At 49.3% G+C, this 21,663-nt stretch overlaps 1 protein-coding gene across 3 annotated transcripts in view; it reads left to right on the plus strand.

The window, feature by feature from the left end:
* The first annotated feature begins 2,693 nt into the window (after positions 1-2,693).
* ARRDC1 (arrestin domain containing 1) overlaps positions 2,694-21,663 on the plus strand; it is a 58,007-nt gene continuing 39,037 nt past the window's right edge. For 2 of the 3 annotated variants that reach the window (XM_077305671.1, XM_077305672.1), the window contains exon 1: positions 2,694-3,090. In XM_077305671.1, the coding sequence (XP_077161786.1) occupies positions 2,973-3,090 (118 nt within the window). In that variant the 5' untranslated portion in view covers positions 2,694-2,972. The remainder of the gene's footprint in view (positions 3,091-21,663) is intronic. The other variant, XM_077305673.1, reaches the window with a different exon arrangement.

Genomic DNA, 21,663 nt, shown 5'->3' on the forward strand with positions numbered 1-21,663 from the left:
GGAACTAAACTATTTGGAGACTTGTGAAAGGGAAGGGCAAGCTGGAACAGGCATGATGAAGACCAGTGCAATGCAGTCTGGAAAAAATCAGGAAGGGTGCTTAGCAGATTATTTATCATATATATGTGTAGTGTAGCCAGGATCACAGAATCAAAGATTTGGAAGGGACCTCCAGGATCATCTAGTCCAGTGGTTCCCAACCTTCCTAATGCCACGACCCTTTAATACAGTTCCTCATGTGGTGGTGACCCCCAACCGTAAAATTATGCAAGGGTTCTTTCACAGAAATTGAACCAAAACTGACCAATGGCGTGAAGATCCATTGTTCATGATTGTATATAAATTGGTTTTTTTCTGGGGTTCCTCAGTTCAGTTTTGCCTCTTGTCCCACCATGCTGATCTCACTCTTTTCCGTTGCTCCAGACAGACAAACGTTCTATCTCGATCTACCCCACAAGGATGTTGTGTGGATGGCGGCCCCCCCGGCCAAGCTGCTTGCCCCGCTGCAACCCCTGTGAAAGGGTCATTCGACCCCCAAAGGGGTCCTGACCCCCAGGTTGAGAACCACTGATCTAGTCTAACCCCCTGCAGAATGCAGGAAACTCCAGTTCCATGCCCAGATGATGCCTCCTGAGTATAAATTTATTTGATTGATTGGTAGCCTGCCGCTGCCACACGGAATCTCTGGCCAGTCTGGCCTGGAGGAAATTCACCTCTTGATCCCAAAGTGGCAATCAGCATTTCCCTGGGCATGCGAAAAAGAGCCACAAGAGCCATGCACCAACACAATCCCTTCTGCCCACCCACTTACAACCTGCCTAAATTCAGAGCCAGCCTTTCTGCCAGTTGGAGATCCAAGGATTGCCCGGCAGCCGGGCGAGAGACGGTCAGAGGTGGTTTGCTACTTGCTGCCTCTGTGTTATCACCCCTATTGTTCCTTGGAGGAAGCTCCATCCAAATCCTTGGGAGTTTCCCACCCAAATACTAGTCAGGGTTGGCCCCGTTCAGCTTCTGAGAGCTGATGGAACTAGGCAAGCTTGGGCTCTCCAGGTCAGGGCTTGCGGGTGCAGTGGATGCTTGCATTGTACCAGGGCAAAGCTGCAATTTGGGGTAGGTGGGTGTGATTTTGCAAGCGTTGGATTAGGCAATGGTCTCTGGGTGGCGCCCTTTGCTAAGCACATAAGCAACAGCTGCTGAAGTGTTGCTGGAATATGAATGAGTGTAAGCATTTGTAGACCCCCCTCCCTCCTGCCCAGGTGAGTGGCTGGTTAACTCCATGTACGAAGGGTCAGAATAGCAATCTGAGGAATTAGATTTGAGGAGCTGTTAGAAAAGAAGCAAACATTGTTGCTGTATATCCATACCAGGAAAAAAGTCCCATCTGTTGAATTTCTGCCTGCTGCATAACAATGAACCCTGTCTGCTCATCAGATACATCTAACGGGTAGTCAAACTGCGGCCCTCCAGATATCCATGCACTACAATTCCCATGAGCCCCTGCCAGCAGGGGCTCATGGCAATTGTAGTCCATGGACCTCTGGAGGGCCGCAGTTTGACTACCCCAATAGTGGCCCGACTTGGAGCACTTGAAGAATGCCAAAGTGGCACTCCTAGAGATAGACTGCCTCTGAAAATGGAAGTTCAGTTCTTCGCTATCAAGACCTCTACGTCTCATGAATGTCTAGTTCTTTTTAAAAAGCTACCCTATGCTTATAAACAGCCATCGTCACACGCCACGTGGCAAGGTATTATAACACGAGGATATTAAAGGGTTTATATTCCAACTAGACCAGCATCCTGTCTCCAACTGTGATCAACCAGATGCATCTGAGAAGCCCACAGACAGGATCTGAAGACATCCTTCCTCCCTCTCGGTACCCTTTTCCAACCCAGCAACTGGCTTTCAGAGACATACTGCCTCTGAACGTGGAAGATCCAGGACCCATTTAACGATCTACTGCTAGATTTACCCTCTATGCTTGCACACACATACACAATGCCCTTTAAAACACATCTAAACTACAGCCCAGAGTGTTATTTCTGGGAAATCCAGGGCCAGCCTGAAATCCATTGCCTTTTATCTGCTATTAAACCTTAGCACAGCCTTTCACAACTCCTGAAACATTCTTCAGGCTCCAAGAAAGCCCAGAAAGGGCATGGTCACCCAGAATAGGGCTGGGAAGCATGCCCACCTGGCGCCTCTCCCCTACCCACCCCCTCCAGGACCATCATTGGCCATTCTGGGAGGGATGGGTGGGTCAACATCACCGCAAAGAGTGAAATCTAAGAAATGTTTAACAATTTAAATAAAAAGACTTAAATAATTAACTCCCACGCATTCGGGAAACCCTTCCAGGGCTGTCAAGAAACCGCAGGGCTTCACTCAACTTTGGTTGAGAAAGCCTGCCTTAGCAAGTGATCTTCTAATCTAAGGTACAGCGCCTCGGAAGCTGGAGGTTCCATTTATATCCCTGCAATCCCCTTGTGGGGCGCTCCAAACCAGCGACGGCCCGCCGGCACCCCTTGTGACTCTGAATCTCCTCCGTTAATCCCGCGTCGCCGGGTGAAACATGACTTTCTCGCCTCCTGCCAATTCCCCACGCGTGACTGTCCCTCCTCGCCCGGCGGTCCGCGAACTTCTCGCCACGGCCTAATGGGCGGAGGAAAGGGGGTTGGCCCTTTAAGGGGCCGGACATTGCCCGGCCAGCCCGTCACCCTCCGAGCAGGCAGGCAGGTAGAGAGAGAGAGCGAGAGCGAGCGAGGAGCCGAGCGGCGCCTTCCGCAGTTGGCCCGCGAAGGCGGAGAGAGCCGGAGCGCTGCGTAAAAGCGCAGCCGGCGCGTCCCAATCAGCAGTCCAGAGCGGCGCCCGCAGCAAGACTCGCCGCGCCGCGAGAGGCCTCCCTCCTTCTCCCTCGCCGGCTCCTGCCTTCCTTCCTTCCTTCCCGGCGCTCGCAGCCCGGCCTGGCGAGGCGATGGGGAAGGTGCAGCTGTTCGAGATCCGCTTGGGCGACAGCCGCGTCGTCTACAGTCCCGGGGAGCCCTTGACGGGCACTGTCACCATCCGCTTGAGTGGATCTCTCCAGTACCGCGGTAAGCCCGGGCAAGGCGACCCCAGGGCGGCGGTAGGGCCCCTTCCTCCTTCCCCTTCCCCTTCCTTCCCCTTCCCACCTGTCTTCCCCGTCTCGCTGCTTGGGGAAGGGGGGGGGTCACACCGGTCGGGCAACCACGCCCTCTGTCTGCTCCTTCCTCGTTTCGCTAAGCGGGTTGGGCGAGAGGGGGGCAGTGCCCTTTGCTCGTGCTCAGAGGCGCCGTCGCCTCCGTGGGCTTCAGCAGGAAGGCTTGGGCGAGGAGGCAGAGTCCCTTCTTTCCAGCGCAGCCCCTTGACGGCCCAAGAAGAGGCTTGCCTCTCCAGGGCTTCCAGGGAGCTAGGTTGACTGGGGCTCTGTGAAGGTAGGGGCAGCACCCTTGGCCCATGCTCAGAGGTGTGTTGTCGTCTTAGACTCGTTCAGATTCTGGCCTGGGGTGTTAGACAGGTTCTTCTCTTCACTCTCCTGGACCGCCAACTGGTCTTTGCCTGCTGATCTGTGGCTGCGCTTGTAGGCAGGATTGTTTCCTCTTCCCTGCCTCCATCCCATGTACTTATCTGTTCCGACAAGCGTCTTTCATCCGGAAGGTGCAGCCTCCCAGGGCCATACTGGGGTAGGGCTTAAACTAGTCTTTGGACCAGGTTATCCCGGTGGATGGGGCCCTCTGTTACTTGTCTTTGAGTTGAGCATTCCCCCAAGAAGGGGCGCCTGATAGTTTTCTTCTAGGCTTGCATTTGGAAGCTACTTTCAGTACTGAAGCTTTGGCCCAGGTCCATGCAAAGTAGAAGAGCACCTCTGAGCTTACGCAGACAGCTTCTGATCTGAACTACTGAATATCTGTACAATTGTGTACCTGGGAATACCATGTGGTGCTTGGGGAAGGTATGGTTGGCACCCTGACATGCCTCCTTGTAGGAATTTTGTGTGAATTTGGCAATGGTGTGTCCTTTCTGGAAGGCAAGAATCTACTTTGGTGTGTGAGCCTTGATGACCAGCAGCACAGAGTTACATCCCCTGTCTTCGGACTAGAGAAATACGTTCCGATCTCCCATGCCAAATTACATTACACTCTACTGTTTATTGCGTTACGTTACAATTTATTCCAACCGGCCAGGCTGGCAGGGGCTCGTGGTAATTATAGTCTGTGGACATCTGAAGAGCCACACTTTGGCCACTTTCGATCTATTAAAATCTGTTGTCCCAAATAAGAAAGAAAGAGGCCATATGGCCCTTCTCGGGGATTGTTAGAAATGCAGATGTAAAGACTGAATAAAATTTGCCCATATAGTGTGATAAGAAACCAACATCCCTTTTGGGTCCTGGACCTTCCATTGTTTGGGCTATTGTCATAACTTGCAATTTAGCAATTCCCCTTTCCAGTCTGTTGAAGTTCCTTTGCTACTTTGGGGTCACACGTTGAATGTCCTGGAAGGCTGAAGTGTTTTCCAACAGGTTTTTCTGTCTTGTGGTTCTTCATGTCAGATTTGTGTCCCTTTATTCTTGACCTGTTTGCCCTGTGTAGTGAATGGCAGGGTATTGTTGGCATTTAATGGCATATACAGTGTTAGAAGATGAGCATGTGAATAAGACTGAGCTGGTGAAGTTGATATTTTCAGGCCCAGTGATTGTGTGGCCCGGATGTTCGTGGCAGCAAAGTTGGCATCTGGGTAAGCTCTGGTACCTAGACGTTGTACGATGGTGGGTCTGTGTGTGTGCAAGAAAAGCTTTGCCCCCCAGTACTTGTGAAACAGAACTGTCATTATCCAGTAGAGCAGTGGTTCTCAACCTGGGGTTTGGGACCCCTTTGGAGGTCAAATGACCCGTTCACAGGGGTCGCGGCAGGGTGAGCAGCTTGGCCGGGGGGGGGGGGCGCCATCTACACAGCAGCCTTGCAGGGTAGATCGAGATAGAGCGTTTGTCTGGAGCAGCAGAAAAGAGCGTGATCAGCATGGTGGGACAAGAGGCAGAACTGAACTGAGAAACCCCAGGGGGAAAAAACCCCAGTTTATATACAATCATGAACAATGGATCTTCACGCCATTGGTCAGCTTCAGTTTAATTTCTGTGAAAGAACCCTTGCAAAATGTTATGGTTGGGGGTCACCACAACATGAGGGTCACAGCATTAGGAAGGTTGAGAACCACTGCAGTAGAGGTTGCAAGTTGAACTGTTTTTGAAGTGAGCGCTGTAGGTGGCTGCTTGTTGTGTTCTGTTGTTGTCTCCTTGGGGCCTGTCTTGCTGTAAAGATGCCTCCATGCTTGGGAGGAGAGGGAGGGAGTGTAATGGTGGGGGTCTCAATTAATCTCTTTTGGCATTCCACCTTTAAGAATACATCTGCCCATTAATCTCCAAACTTGATATATTTATTTCCTTCGTTATGTCCCCCCCTCTCTAATTAACCCAAACAAATGGTAACCGTAACAAACTCAGCTTATTTCTGTTCAGTCCTGAAATCTGCTAAGCATCTTCATTATGCTGTATGTTAATTGACTGCCCACCCTCTAGTATGTAATGATGGAGGAAATCCTGTTTCACTGTATCTGAAGATGGTCTTAAAGGTGCCCCTGGGCTCTTACATCATCCTAGTCCTTCTTGCCATAGCAAGAAGGGAGACCAGCATTATTTCACCTTGCTGCAGAATGCTGTCTAGCAAGTTGGTGGTAGGATTAAGATTTGAACCCATGACCTTTTTGGATTGCAACTTGTTGTCCCTGCCACAACAGCATCCTACATCCTTTTCCATTTGACTGTCAACATAGATGAATAGAACAATCCAGAGTGGTGTATTAAGATGGGATTAAGATGGGATAGACCTGGGTTCAAATCCTTACTGGGTAACCTCAGGTCAGTTTTGCTCTTTCAGCCTGATCTACCTTGCAGGTTTCTTGTGAAGATAGAATATGGGGGGGGGGGGGGAGAGACTGTGAATCCTTTCTGGAATTTAAGCCATGCTTGGGGCCCATTGTTACTGAATAATATGGCCCAAGCTGGGCTCAGACTTGCCCCCAGAACAGAGAAGTCTGATGTTACGCTCGGCTAGGATTTCTGAACAAATAATCAGTCAGCTGTGAAACAGCAGACTGAAACATTATGTCCTGAAACCAGCTCCTTGGCATTTCTGAGAAATGTTGCTTGTTTCAATCTCAGCCACAACTTCTTGCTGGGACTGCAAACTGTGTTTGACCGGGGTATGTTTTGTATCTGTTAAAACTGATGTGGAAATTGATTTGGGGGGCAAAAGGAAGTGAGTGTGGCTGAGAGAAGTAAGTTGCCCCCTCCCCCTGTTTTCAAATTCTGAGAGCATTTTAGGCCCTTGAAGTTGGAGCTTGCTTCGGCCTCTCCACCTATGCCCCCCCCCCCCCAAGAGCTTGATGCTCTTCTAACACCAATAAACTGGTGATCCCTGGCCCCGGGGAAGCTCGTCTGTCAACGACTACAGCCAGGGCTTTCTCAGTCTTGGCCCCCAGCTGGTGGAATGAGCTCCCAGAGAACATCAGGGCCCTCCAGAGCTAAAACAATTCCACAGGGCCAGCAAAAAGGAGCTCTAGGGGTAGTCAAACTGCGGCCCTCCAGATGTCCATGGACTACAATTCCCAGGAGCCCTTGCCAGCATTCGCTGGCAGGGGCTCCTGGGAATTGTAGTCCATGGACATCTGGAGGGCCGCAGTTTGACTACCCCTGGACAAATGAACAAGCCACTAGCCACAAACCAGAAGCCCCCCTGAACCGCACTAGCTGAAAACAGACCACAGTGCAGACAGATCAAACTGCTGTTTGTTATTGGGTCACACGGTTTGTTACTGTTGTTATTGAATATTGTTTATTACACTGTTGGACAAAAGCTTTTTACTGTTGTGTAAGTTCTATACTAAATGTTTATTGTAGATTCAGATTCAGAGTACCTTTATTGGCCTTAAATGTTTGTTGTACTGTATCATATGAGAGCTGTAATGTAAACCGCCCTGAGACGGAAGGGAGGGCGGTTTATAAATATAATAAATAAAGATGTTGGGAGGGACAGGCTGGTGGATAAGAGTGGCTAGCCCTTGCTTGATAAATACCTGGGGATTTTGAGGGTGGGGTTTGGGGAGGGCAGGCACTTCGGTGGGGTGCAATGCCAGAAGACCACCTTCCAAAGGAGCCATTTTCTTCAGGCGAACTGGTCTCCATCGCCTGGAGATCTCCAGATTTCACCTGGAGGTTGGCAACCCTACTGGTGAAACACCTCTCTGGGGGCAAAACCTTGGAAGACTTAAGGAATGTCCCTCCAGTTCTTTGGAATGATGCAGAACTGGCTAATTAAAGGATGTTCCCAAGAATGCCCATGAAGCATTTTAAGATTACAGCAACAGTTGTGCAAAGAAGGCCTGTGTTCATCTCAAAGGCAGCTGCATTGGCTACTGATTGCTGCCCAGATCAGATTCAAGGTTTTGGTTTTAACCTTTAAGGCCCTCCGCGGTCTGGGACCCACATACTTGAGGGACCGCCTGGTGCCCTATGCCCCCCGCAGGGCCTTGCGCTCTGTGGGTACAAATCTGATGGTCGTACCCGGCCCCTGGGAATCGTGACTGCCCTTGACTAGGGCCAGGGCCTTTTTGGTCCTGGCCCCTACCTGGTGGAATGAGCTCCAGGAAGAGCTGCGGGCCCTGCGAGATTTACCAGCTTTCCACAGGGCCTGCAAAACGGAGCCAGGTTTATGGTTGAGGCCAGCACCTCGGTGATAGATCAGACCCCCCTCCAAGGTCATCTGCTGGTGGTTGTTATTCCCTCTTGAGTTTTATGGTAGTTGCCACTGTGGTATGGGCTAGGTTGGGAATAGCTGGTTTTAAAATGGGTTTTATTGTATTAGGGTTTTTAATAGGATTTTACTGATTGTGACCCACTACGAGCCTCAGAAGTGGTGGGATATAAATCCAATAAATAAATAAATAAATAAATAAATAAATAAATAAATAAATAAATAAATAAATAAATCTAATGGTTGGTTGTGCTTGGTGGTGGTGGTGGGGGAGATTTCCCTGCCTAAAGCCACCAAGGGAATTGAAGGCAAAGGTGAATTTCCAACCAGTGACTTGCTTGTGGATGGCCTCCAGCAGAAGAGATGTGGCTGAGCTATTGAACACGACAACGCTAATTCTGGACTCGCCAGCTGGAAGTAGGTGGGTGGCTGTGAGCCCTGTAAGCGCAGCCTGCAACATGGTTGTTTTAAAATACCCTGCTGAGTGTTTGTTAACTGGCGTGTGCCTTCTTCTGCTGGCAAAGCAGCTGCCTCCAAGAAGGAGAACTAAAAACTGGGGGGGTGTTTCTGGTTCCAGGGCTCTTGGAGTCTGGTTCCCTTCCCCCTCCTCATCACTTGAGGCTGATTCCTTTGGCGGAAAAGTTCAAACCTTTGCCTGGGTATCACCCACAAAAATCGTGATCTAAGTTGTCAGAAGCACCTGTGTTTGTTTGTGTGTGTAGGGTGAAGTTACTGATTGGGCTTTGCTACATACGAAGTTAAGAGTCTGTGATTAAGACTCCCCAGATATGGGTCTAATTTGGAGGGCAGGGGAAGTTGACTGCTTTTGTCTCCCTCCTGCAGCCTTACCAGTCAAAAAACCCCTTCCCCCCCCCACACACACACAGCATACACCTTGAGCCCCAGTAAGAGGGATGGCCCAGGCTAGCCCAATCTCACGGAGGCTATGCAGGGTACTCCCTAAGCATATGGACAAGGGACTACCAAGAAGATGAAGAAGAGTTGGTTTTTATACCCTGCTTTTCACTGCCCAAAGGAGTCTCAAAGCAGCTTACAATTGCCTTCCCTTCCTCTCTCCACAACAGGCACTCTGTGAGGTAGGTGAGGCTGGGAGAGCCCTGATATCACTGCTCGGTCAGAACAGTTTTATCAGTGCCGTGGCGAGCCCAAGGTCACCCAGCTGGCTGCATGTGGAGGAGGAGGGGGGAATCAAACCCGGCTTGCGAATTAGAAGCGACTGCTCTTAGCCACTACACCACCCTGGCTGTCTACAATTGCTCTGCCACTTTCCACTCCTACTACCAAAGCGGGGAAAGGCATGGCTTTTCTGTTGGACTTAAAGCTGCCATAATGTGTGAGAGATTCATCTGGAAAAATGGTCAGGAGGAGAAAAGACTGAATACCCCCTTTCTCGGCATTAGCCAAACCAAGGTTGCCTCTTCAGCTGCTGTGGGGTGCGTCTGTTCCACCTTTGGAGCTACAGGCACAGAGTTTCTAGAGTTGTATGTTCTGTAGCCCTAAGGTATCTTCCCCAGGAATGGGGAAAATTAACAGTCTTGCGAACAGTCTCAAGGTATTTCACTCCCCACCCTGTTCTTACCCAGCTACTGTTGAGCGCATGTGGCATTGGGGGGGGGGGAGTGCTGTGAGAGGATGAGCTCAGGCAGAAGGATCCTGCATTTCGAGAGATCCGTCCCTCCCTTCTCCTCCTTGGTTGACAGAAGGGCCATAAATAATATGATAGTAGCAGATGCTTTGTCGTCGTTTTTTGCTCCTGGATCTGCTGATTTGGCAGTTCTGGGTTTGTTTGGGTGGAGGGCTCTTTGTGGGAGGGGCGGATGGGTTAGGCTGCAGGGCTTATTGGTTCGGAGCTGATTTGCAAGTGCTGGGAGGGGTTTGCTGTTAGGAGTCCTCTTCAGCCTCTAAACCACTTCCCCTAATCTTGACACTCACCCTCTTGCTTTGAGCTTCTCTGATTTGGCTGTTCTTTAAAACTGAGCTCCAACAGTGCTGTAAAATGCCAATGAGTTAAGAGGACAAGTCCTCCCTGGCCAAGCTCTTGTCTGCGATGTTATTCCACCTCCCCACAATTACCAGGCTGAAGAAATATCAGGCAGCCCCCGCCTTTGCCAGACAAGCAAGAAGACTGTCCCCAGAGCCTTGGCAGTTCCTTCCCCTCTTGCTTTCTGAATAGGCAATCTCCCCCCTGCGGCTTTTTGGACTGCAGTATTGATCAAGGAAGGGCACTTCCTCCAGGTAGGCCTTGTTCTTCTTACCTGGCTTGTGGTGCACCTAAGAGCCCTTCCTTGGAGCATCTGTGTTCTACAGCTCCAGAAGCAATCAGATCCTCTTGTTGCTTGGATTATCGACTTCAAAAACGTGTGTGTGTGGGAGGGGGGGGAGGCCGCTGTTGCTTCATGATAACTGGGACAGTGGCTTCAGGACAGTGGACAGGACAGTGGACAGGAAATTCAGAGTCAGACAAATGCTGTGCAGGGGGAAATCCCAAATAATTAGGACCATGGCAAAAGTGGCCGTTTGGTTGGGGGCCCCTGCAGTACTGGTGACTTGGCCTCCTGCATTAGTCCAGGCATGTGTTTGGTGCTGCCAGAGAGGGACGCTGGCTGAAATGGTACGTTGCAAGTTAGAAGGCATGGCGTCTAAAATGGATCTCTCTGGGTTATGTGTACTCCCACTGAGGTACCATTCCTCAGACTTTACAGGAAAAAAGCTGCAAAAAACTGACCCTAAGCCCAGTATTGGTGTGTAGTGCAGACTGGAAACACAAACCACGTGGATTTCTGTCTTGATCCAGTGTTAGCTGCCGTGCCTTTCCAGTAGTTCTGTGATGGAGACTCCCTTTCACAAAGTGTAATCCCCAGGGATCCCTGCCTAGAAGCTCCAGGTCCAAACTGGTTTAAGTATGAGGAGAAGGGCCTTAGGCTTTCTGTTCCAGCAGTCAGCTGGGATTGCATGTGTGTAAGCTTCCTAGTACCTGATACACTCCTCCCCCTTTTCCAGAGTTCTGCTGTACACAAGAAGAGCTGGGTTTTTGTGTCCCACTTTTTAGTCCCCGAAGGAGTGTAAAGTGGCTTACACTCGCCTTCCCTTCCTTGCCCCACAACAGACACCCTGGGTGTTCGGTGGGACTGAGAGCTCTTGTGAGAACTGTGACTAGTCACTGAGCTGGCTGCCCATGGAGGAGTGAGTGGGGACTCAAACCCTGTTCTCCGCAGGCTACTGCTCTGAACAACTCCGTCGCACTGGCACAGGAGGGATTGGAGGGGATGGAGCATGAATCTGATGTTAAAAGGAAAAAGGCTGGGGAGAAACAGCACTCTAATGTAGTGATCCCCAACCTGTGGGCCGTGGACCACATGTGGTCCTTTGACTAATTGGAGGTGGGCCCCGAAGGACGCCTTCTCCCCCCCCCCAGCCCTTTACTTCATCCCCCCCAGCCCTTTACAACACACTTCATTGTTGTGCCGTGTCTGTATCTTATTTTGAAGGGATGTTTAAACATTACCATAGCGATCAGAGAGCGCTAGGGCAGTGGTTGAGAGTAGAGGAGTAAACTACCCCCCCCCACCGGGCCTCAGTAAAAGGCGCTGAGTGGTCCCCAGTGAGTGGTCCCCAGCGTTGAGTGGTCCCCGGTGATAAAAAGGTTGGGGACCACTGCTCTAATGTACCAGTCTGCTGCTCTGATAGTTGCATATGGGTGTCTTCGAAGCTCCACCTGGGTGTGTTTGGAACGGATGAGGTTCCCCAAGTAATAGGCCAGGGGTAGTCAAACTGCGGCCCTCCAGATGTCGCTGGCAGGGGCTTCTGGGAATTGTAGTCCATGGACATCTGGAGGGCCGCAGTTTGACTACCCCTGTAATAGGCAGTAAGAGGAACTATTGACGCTTAATAAAGTTTGATGCTGGCTGAGGCTGGGAGCCAAGACACAGCCCTCCCCCACACACCCACCCACACAAGCCCTCCTCCTCGTCCTCTCCCAGGCAAAGGATGGCCTTGGGCAGCAACTGGGCACCAGGGAGGGACCCTTATCAAGTCAGCAGCTCTTGGAACTGCCTGGTCTTTCCTCCGGTGGGAGACCCACGCTGTGTGCAGCAGCCGGAGCTTGCGGATGTGTGTTTTCTAAACCTGCTCGCTGTTCTCTTTCTTTAGCGTTGAAGCCGTGAATAGTAAATAGAGCTGTGAGAAAGACAGGGCCGTGAATCCCTACGGCAGGCAAAAGGGAGGCCTCTCTAGTGGCGAGGTGCCCTTATTAGCCTCCTTCCAAGGATCTCAGCCTGGCATTCCAGCCTTGCCAGAACCCTGTGAGGTAGACCAGGCTGTGAGTGATTTGCCAAAAGTTAAGGGAGCCAGCTTGGTGTAGTGGTTAGGAGTGCGGACTTCTAATCTGGCGAGCCGGGTTTGATTCCCTGCTCCCCCACATGCAGCCAGCTGGGTGACCTTGGGCTCGCCACGGCACTGATAAAACTGTTCTGACTGAGCAGTGATATCAGCGCTCTCTCAGCCTCACCCACCTCACAGGGTGTCTGTTGCAGGGAGAGGAAAGGGAAGGAGATTGTAAGCTGCCTTGAGACTCCTTCAGGTGGAGAAAAGCGTCATATAAGAACCAATTCTTCTTCTTCAGTGCCGTGACGCCAGGTCAACTTGCAGGGGTCTGTCCTTGATGGAGTTGATTAGATGGTGGTGTTTTGGAGAGGAGCTCCAGAATGACTTCTTGTGCTGTGTGTCCGAACTGGTGCTGGTCTCTGAAAAACCTTCACCTAATGCCGGTGTGTGTCTTGTGTAAAAGCTATGGAGAAGCTGTCAGTAGGTGATTTATTGTACCTGATGCTTTATTTCCATGAGAGAGGTCTTCTCCCATTCTCCCCAAAAGAAGGGGTTAGAGCAGGGGTAGTCAACCTGTGGCCCTCCAGATGTTCATGGATGTTCATGGACTACAATTCCCATGAGCCCCTGCCAGCGTTTGCTCATGGGAATTGTAGTCCACGAACATCTGGAGGACCACAGGTTGACTACCCCTGTGTTAGAGCACCGGAGTTCTCAGGAGAGAGGCACTGTGCATGGTGGGTCGGGTGTGATCCTAAAACCAGGGAGACTGGGATTCAGATCTCTGCTCAGTTGTGAAACTCACTTGGATTCAGCCTGATTTCTCTTTCTCGGTGTCATGGTTAAGAGTGGCAGCTTCTAATCTGGAGAGTTGGTCTTGATTCCCCACTCCTCCACATGCAGTCTGCTGGGTGACCTTAGGCTAGTCACAGTCCTGTTAAAGCGGTTCTCTCAGCCTCACCCACCTCACAGGGTGTCTGTTGAGGAGAGGGGAAGGGAAGGTGATTGTAAGCTACTTTGAGACTCCTTTGGATATGTGAAAAGCAGGGTATAAAAACAAGTCTTTTCTCTCTCTGTACCTGCCTAACCTGTCTCACGTGGTAGCTTTGACTGTAAATATGGGAGGTAAACCATATACTCTGATGTGAATTTCTTGGAGGAGGGCCGGGCTAAAAAATAAATGCAGAAATCAACATATTTCATGGGAGAAAACAGATTGTTAAAGCATCTTTTCAGTACTAAAATTTGAGGTGTTGATGTGGGATTTCTGACTCATCTTTACTGCCTTTTAACTTCTCCCTGAAATTTCACACTCTTAAAACAACAAAGGGTTTTTAAAACAGGCTTTATAGTTTCTTTTCCCAACACTACTGTGCAGTAGATTAATATTCCCATTACAGGCAGGGAATGGAAAATATGATAGTGACATGTCCAAAACTGTTTAAGAAGCTTCTATACCTGTGTGTTCAGAATAACACTTGGAATAGAGCTGTGGGGAGAAGCAGCAGGTTGGAGTGTACTCCCCTCTTCATGTAGAAATCTAGCATGACAGGGAAGTCGATGGGATCTGAAAGCCTGCCTTTTGAAATGCTAGTTTTCTGTGAGTGGAGGATTTTTCATAAAAAAACAATTCAAGCCGGCTCCCCCACCTGCCTCCTCAATTATCTATTCTTGAAGGAAGGACCGGGGTGTTGTATCTAGGTGCTTTTTCTGAATATGTACATATGTAGAAATGCCCATTGCTTGATTACTCATGAGATACTGTTGGTTTTGCATGACTTTGTCAGTGGCACTTAATGTACGATGGTGAATCATTCACACATGTTTGATGCTGCTTGGTGTGATAGTCAATGAACAGGGAATGTGCATATATGAATCAGCTCTGAGTCCATAGCAGACAGGTGATGAGATGGAATCTGAGGCTTACCTTGCCTTGACCTCGGGAACAGGCTGTGACTCAAAGATTGAGCGGGCCTTTTGCATGCAAGATGCCCAGGCTCCATCTCTGCTTTCTCCAGGTGTGGGAGGTGGGGAAGGGTCATTATCTCACCGATGCCGTAGAGCAGGGGCAGCCAAACTGTGGCTCTCCAGATACCTATAGACTACAGTACCCTGAGCCCCTGACCATACAGGCTGGGGCTCATGGTAACTGTAGTTCATGGTTATCTGGAGAGCCACAGATTCGCTCTAGACAGCATCACCAATAAGCTAATGAGAGAATGCTGGTGACCAAGGGAATCCACTTCCTTAAGTGGTGGGCAGGAGCAGGAAATCCATGGCTGATAGTCAGCCTTTTGTGGCTTTTAATGTCCCATCGGATTAATCAGTTTTTAAAAATGTTTTAACCCTGCAAATCTGCACTGCATGCTGAGGAGTTTCAGTGTCCCTCCCAGGGATGCCCTTATTGTATCTGACTCTGATCTCTCCCAGTGGGTTTGCTGGTCTTCCATACAGGGAGTAAAGAGCTTAGGAGAGAGGGACAAAAGTGGGAAGTGGTCAGCAGATTGCGGTGTGCGATTACACGCTCTGCTTTGATTCCCCATTGTTGAGATCTCATGCCTGGGAGGCAAATCTTAATGGCTGACCGGGCAGAGTAGTCCAGGCTTTGCGGATGGTCCAGGAATGGGTTTGTCCCTTTTCAAAAGGCTGTCTTCTGGGATTGCCGAGTGAATCTTCTAAGCTTGACGTAACTTCAGAAATAGAATTGTTTTTCTTTCACAAAACCATGAGATTGCAGGAACGGGGGAAGAGCATGGTTGTAGCGAGGCCTGTGGTAGACATTTGTGCAGAGCCCGGAAAAACGCTCCTGGGCCCTCTCCAGAAATGGGGGCTTTTTTCCTTGTGGAATTTCATGTTCCAGAAGATCCTTCTAAGACCCGAGAAGAGAAGGCAGTCCAAAACCTGTGAATACTAGTTTATTCCATAGAGCATTTGATATTTTTAAAAAATCCCCAAAGTTCTCTGTGGAATCTATTGTAAATTACATACAGCAATCTGTTTTTCTACCTCTGCTTTAAAAGAAAAAGTTCTGTGCCTCTTCATTTTAGGACTACAGTGGTCTGGATTCAAATTCCCACTCTGCTGTGGAAACTTGGTGAATGGCGTTGGGCTAGTCAGCCTGACCTACAGTACAGGCTTGTTTTGAAGACAGAACGGGCAAGGGAAGAACTCTGTCCACTTGACATGCAGAAGGCCTCAGGTTCAGTTTCAGTTTCTGGCAGTCGGTGATGTATAACCCTGGAGAGTCACAGCCAGTATGAGTAGACAATGCTGACAGTGATGGGCCAGTGGTCTCATTCTGGATCAGGCAGAGTGATGTGTGTTCATGATGTGCGTTCATGTGCTAACGTGTTCCTGTGTGAGTCGTTATTGAATGAGAGAGCATGGCCTGTTGGCTTAAGGCCTCCTAATGAATGTCACAGCTGAGTGAAGAGAGGCCCTGTGATTTCCCTGGTCACAGTCAAGTCTCATCACATAATAAGGCTAGCGACATTTTTGGTTCAACTGGAGGTCAATATCGATGTCAAGGAGTCCCAGCATGGACCTCATGGGTTCTCAGGACAAGTGTGCATAAAGAACAGACTTCTGAAAAAAAAGAAAGTAATGTTTATTGGAACCAGTTATAGGATATCAATTTGTAATAGGCAAAAACAAGCAGGTTTCGAAAATAAATGCTAGCTTAACTATCGAACATAATGAAAGGCTGCATTAGATGGCACTCTTTACAGTCACTCAGGCCTTAACTTTAGCATTCCCTACAATATTGTCTGTTTGCAAACGGGCATATCATAGCTGAGGTTTTGTCCTATCACAATCTGAGTTACTTTGACTCAAAATTCATGGGCCAGTTACAGTTCTTGGCCCACCTGGGATCATAGAAACATAAGAGTTGGAAGGGGCCATAGAGACCATCTAGTCCAACCTGCTGCTCAATGCAGGATCAGTCTAAAGCAGCCATGATATATGTCAGTCTAGCTGCTGCTTAAAGACAGCCAGTGAGGGTGGGCTCACCATCTCCTTAGGCAGCCAATTCCACCGCTGAACGACTCTGAACGTAAAGATTTCCCCCCTGATATCGAGCCAATATCTTTCTACACATAGTTTAAAGCAGGGGTAGTCAACCTGTGGTCCTCCAGATGTTTGTGGACTACAATTCCCATGAGCCCCTGCCAGCAATGCTCATGGGAATTGTAGTCCACGAACATCTGTAGGACCACAGGTTGACTACCCCTGCTTTAAAGCATTACTGCTGGTTCTATTTTATTCTGCCAACAGGATCTGCTCTCTGCTCTCTAACTTCTGCCACGTGACAACCTTTGAGATATTTAAAGAGAGTAATTATGTCCCCTCTCCAACTCCTCTTTTCCAGCTTGAACATCCCCAAGTCCCTCAGCCTTTCCGCTTGGTCCCCAGGCCCTGGATCATCCTTGTTGCTAATATTGAACCAATCAGAATACATTCTGGCTAGAATCCTGAAGGTCACCTCACCACTCTTCTTTCCCCTTCTCATCATGGCTCACGATTTCTCACTTAGAACCAATTAGTCCATGCTTTGGCCTTGAAGATAAGAAGCCTGTAGGCTGCTGAGCCCAATTAGTAATGCATGTAAGGAGGAACCAGTTAAGTTACTACAAGCATTCCCCCTTGAGGGGAAGATTCAGGGGTGCTTTGTCTCACAATGGCTTCCTGTTAGCCAGGCCAAGTTGGTTCATGGCCAATTATTTACATCTGCTGTGGATAGTGCCCTGAGGTGATCACATTCGGTGAAGAATCACTTACCTGCCCATTTCATGGATCACTCTTTTAATGAATGAAATAATCTTTGGTTGATCCAAGGTTTTGATTGTGAACTCACTCAGCTTTGAGTGCTAAACTCTGCTAATTGGCCCAGGCTTCTGTTGTGGTGGCTGCATCCGTAACCACTAACCACCTGCTCCAAAACAGAAACGATCCGTTTAGTTTCTGGCATCGGTGCCTGTGACTCATGTCTTCCGGGGTTTCGTAAGCATTGCTTTGCTTGTGGCCAAGCGCTGGTAATGTGCTAGTTAAACCCCCCTGTGGCCCTTGTGTGGCATTTGAGGCTTCGCCTTCGGCTGAGGACCTGTTCAGAACAACTGACGATAGACACAAGGATGAACCTGCCAGCACTGTAAGGACAGGATGGCCTACATTCATCTGAAGAGGAGATATTTCCTTGCGACGAAGCAACATGGCGAGACCGATACCTTCAAAATGGCTGCTGTGGGTGCGTAGCTGAAGGAAGGGAGTACAACTGAACCAGCCTCCGGGTGGTGAGCTTCTTTCAAAGGAAAGCTCTGGAGTCTGAGAATGCCTTTGGCTTCATCTGTTTACCAATGTACACGTTGAACAGCAGTCAAAGCACGCAGGGCAGGCGGCCACGCTTGGCTTGCAGTTTCCAAACGGAGTGATCAGACCTTTTCTTCGTCTTCCACACATTTTCCATTTGCATGTCCTCCTCCAGGCGCATATGGCTCCAGGCATGTTGCAAGGTGGCTTTGGACGAAGAGCAGCCTAATTGCTCACCCCTGAGCCTTGTCAGTGAGCAGCCCAAGGCAGCAGTGAGTGTGGTAGAAATACTGCCAAAGGTAGGCCAAGTTTGTGGAGACTGTGAGAGAGAAAGCTATTAAAAGTTTTTCCTGAAGCCCTTTGAGTACACGGAAAGAACTGCATGGCCTTTCTGTTTTGAGCTTTGGTCAAGGGAAGTCTAGCCATCTGACTTCCAGGAGAAGTGATGTCAACATGTTGGAGACCTCCCAGCGGGGCCGGGTGAGGGAGACACTCTGGCTTTTGGCCAAAGCTCTGTGGTAGAATTTGCTTCTAACCATAGAGTTTATCCCCAAAACCAGAGTGTCAACCCACCTAACATGCCAACGTCACTTCTGGGTGATGTCAGCACATTGAGTTAAAACATGGCATTCTTCCAGTTTGTGGCAAGTTTTTTTGTGGGGATGCAAGACATGTCTAGAAAATGGGGGAGCCCCCTCCCCACCGAGACCAGTGGAAATGGCAATCCTAAACAGGGCTGCCAGTTGGCATGAGGAAGCCCATTTTTGGCCTTTCTTGTCAGGCCTGAGCTCAAAGGCCCCTGAAGCAATGTAGCCATGTCTCAGCATGGCTTGCTTCTGGGTCTTTCTAGCTTCGCAGTCTGCCCCTTCTTTGTTCCTTGTGTGTGATGTTGCATAGGTGGCCTTGTGAGGGGCAGCTGCCATATTTCTGCATTTCGTAGGATATGTGGTCTGCTTCTCACTGAAGCGGTACATACCATCTGGGCTGCTTCCCTTCAGACTGCAGGTGGGCGCCGGCTACTCTGTGGTTATTAAGCTGCTGTCTTGAGTCAGACTCTGGTTCCGTCAAGGTCAGTCTGGTCTGCTTGGACTGACAGACACCCTTGGGACAAAGGCTTCCATATCACCTTCCATGTGAACTTTCTGACTGGAGATTCCAAGAATTGAACCTGGGACTTCCAAGCACATAGAATCATAGAGTTGGAAGGCACCTTCAGGATCATCTTGTCCAACCTCCTGCAGAATGCAGGAAATTCACAACTACCTGCCTACCCACAATGACCCCAATTCCATGCCTAGATGATGCTCCCCCAAAAACCCCTCCCCCCCAGAATCCCTGGCCAGTCTGGCCTGGAGGAAATTCACCTCCCAACCCCAAAGTGTCAATCAGCATTTCCCTGGGCATGCAAGAAAGGGCCCACTGCACTGTGACCATTTCTTCCAGTTCCGCACATGTGCCCCTGCAGTATCCTTGCATATGGATGGAAAACTAACATAAGGGGAAGTGCTAGGCTAGAACTGGTCTTTCTGAAGTACTAGCTTTCCACATGCAGGGAATTTGGGGGAGGGTGTCTGGAGCAGCATTCCTATTTGTGTCCCTGCCTGTAGCCTTGAGTGCACAGCCTAGGCATAGACTGACCACCCCAGTGAAAGGCAAGCCCTGTTGGCATCTTTCTGTGGCTACAGGTCACAAAGGGCTGGCTACCCAAGCCAGAGTGTGGCTCAGTCCATCCCTCTATCTATAGCCTTGATGACTGGAGAAGGGACACAGAAGCAACTAGGGAGAGCAGCTTTTTGACTTCCAATTGGTTGATATCATAATCCTGCTTTTAAGCCAAAAGTTGGTTCCCCAAGCAGCTGAGGAGCAGAAACCCATTACAATATGCAAATAGCAGTAAAATTCAGTATAAAGGTATCTTAGGGATGGGCACTCTCTGCCTGAGCTGAATCCAGGCAAAAAGAGGGGCAGGTTCCTACCTTTGTTCTCCAGTCCACGTCTGTCTCGGGTATTTGATCTGAGATGGCCAGCATGCAAGCTGTTGCTTCCTACTGCGGCTTCTGAACAATGACTGCCAGTGCGTTATTTATTTATTGTGTGTAAAGTAGCCAGGAGATCCGAAGATTGCCTGGCTGCAAGGCAAGAGATGTTCAGAGGTGGTTTGCCATTGCCTTCCCCCTGTCCATGACCCTGGTATTTCTTGAAGGTTGTCCTTCTGAGTGCTAGCCAGGGCTGACCCTACTTAGCTGCTGAGATCTGTCAGGGGCAGCCTTGCTTGGCCTTTCCAAGTTGGGTCACCTTGCATGTGAACTGACTATGCAGGTTGTGGGGTTCTAGTTTTGGGGAAGGGGAAAGTAGCGCACAGCAAGGTCTTATACAGGGTTTGGCCAGTTCTTTTTCTAGCAAGCATTTTCTTTTCAGGGAGGTGACACAGTTTCTTCTAAAATTAATGTCCCCTTTGTTTCCATGATGGGCAAGCTCAATATTTTTGCAGAATAATTTTCCTCTTTGCAGGCTGTGCCTGATCTCTTCTTCTCTCTGTCTCTCTAGAGCAGGGGTGGCCGAACTGTGGCTCTCCAGATGTCCATGGACTACAATTCCCATGAGCCCTTGCTGTAGAGGATTCTCTTGTGCCTTCAAGATCTCCCATGGTCAAGGCTTTGGTTGTGATTGCTGGTGGTTGGGGCTAGGAGCAAAGATACAAGATTTTCTGTTGGGATGATGGACATTTAATTGAACTCTGTTCCCTGGGAAAGCAGGTTGGATTGTGACTTTCAGTTGTCTGCTTAAGACATCATTTTTTTTTAAGTCCAGAAAGATTTGGGGGAGCTAGCACTTTGTGATATATTGGTGTTGCTTTTTGGAGGAGGTAGAAGCCGCTTGATTTTAAGGCTGTCCATAATTTTGTGAAGCCAAATGGATGATTAGGAGGTTTCTGAACTACGAATGAATGAGCAGGTGTGCTTTCTAACTCTGTATCAGTTCGCGGTAGGCAAAGGGTATTTCTAGACTACAGATATTTTCAGAAATGGCTTGAAATGGATTTTTAGGACTTTACTGTAGTAAACCCTGTGGAAACTGCAGCTATGTCACAGCTTGGAAGGTTTTCCAGGTGGTCCTGGACCTTTTTCATACTACAGCAGTTTCCAGGATTCTTTTATTGCAAGCTGAGATAAATTAATCAGACCTAGATACTGGTTTAAATGTGCCGAAAGGAAAAAGAAACTTTAACAGAAATGTGCCAAAGGGAATGACTTAGCCTGTCCTGGCTTTGATTTGGGGCAGTGTTTTAAAAAGCCACTGATAATAACCCTGATACTGGCTGCCTGTCTTAGGGGGTGAGAGACAGGTGACAGACAGAAACCTGAAATTCTCTTCTCTAACAGTTAGTTTAGGTCTTGCTTGACCTTGAGCCTCTTCCGTTGCACCTTGCTCTCTGTGACAGCTGCAAACCATTTTCCTGCTGTATTGCTTGAGGGGGAGGGACACCCGGCAGCTAGACTAAGCTGGCCTTGGGCCAGAGTCTTACAATCGAGGGAGATTTCTCTTCAAAGTTTTGCAAGAAGCAATCCTGTTAGGCCTGGTCTTGCATTGGTACATGCAGGGGTGGCGCATCCTGGACTGATAACACGTGTGCAATGCATTATTCACCTGGACAAAGCACCGTGGGGTGACTCAGATTTCTTTTCCTTATCCTGTGTGTGCATTTGCTTCTGACAAGTCCCCTCAAACCTCAGCACTGACTGATGGTTGTTTTATCACCAGCAGTTTGTCTGCCTTTTGTGGGTATGGAGGCGTGAGGCTTCTCCCTCCGTAAAGACAGCCAGACTCACTAGGGGTGTCCGGATGGATAAGAGCACTTCAGAGGCAGGAGAAATCTGAACTGTGACACGCCTCATCCACACTGTTGCCTCTTCTAGAAGGATTTGCCAAATGAGGCATCCATTTCCTTGGAAGAAGGTTGTGAAACATTGCTTCTCCCCATCGATGAAGGGACCTCCCCATGAGCCAGAGAGCCCGGTGCCTCCCCTAGATGGGTTTGCTTCATCGCAGAGGTCGGCTGAGAGCGAGGCCAGCTGAGCCCACTGGTGTCTCTGCACAGGCTGAATTTGCTAACCTCTTAATCTTGAGCTTTTTGAAGCCCCTGTGATTAAATTGGCAGGGAAGCTTTTGCAAGGGAACAGGAAAGCT

Source organism: Paroedura picta, chromosome 12 (assembly GCF_049243985.1).
Source record: "Paroedura picta isolate Pp20150507F chromosome 12, Ppicta_v3.0, whole genome shotgun sequence".
Classification (NCBI taxonomy): Eukaryota; Metazoa; Chordata; class Lepidosauria; order Squamata; family Gekkonidae; genus Paroedura; species Paroedura picta.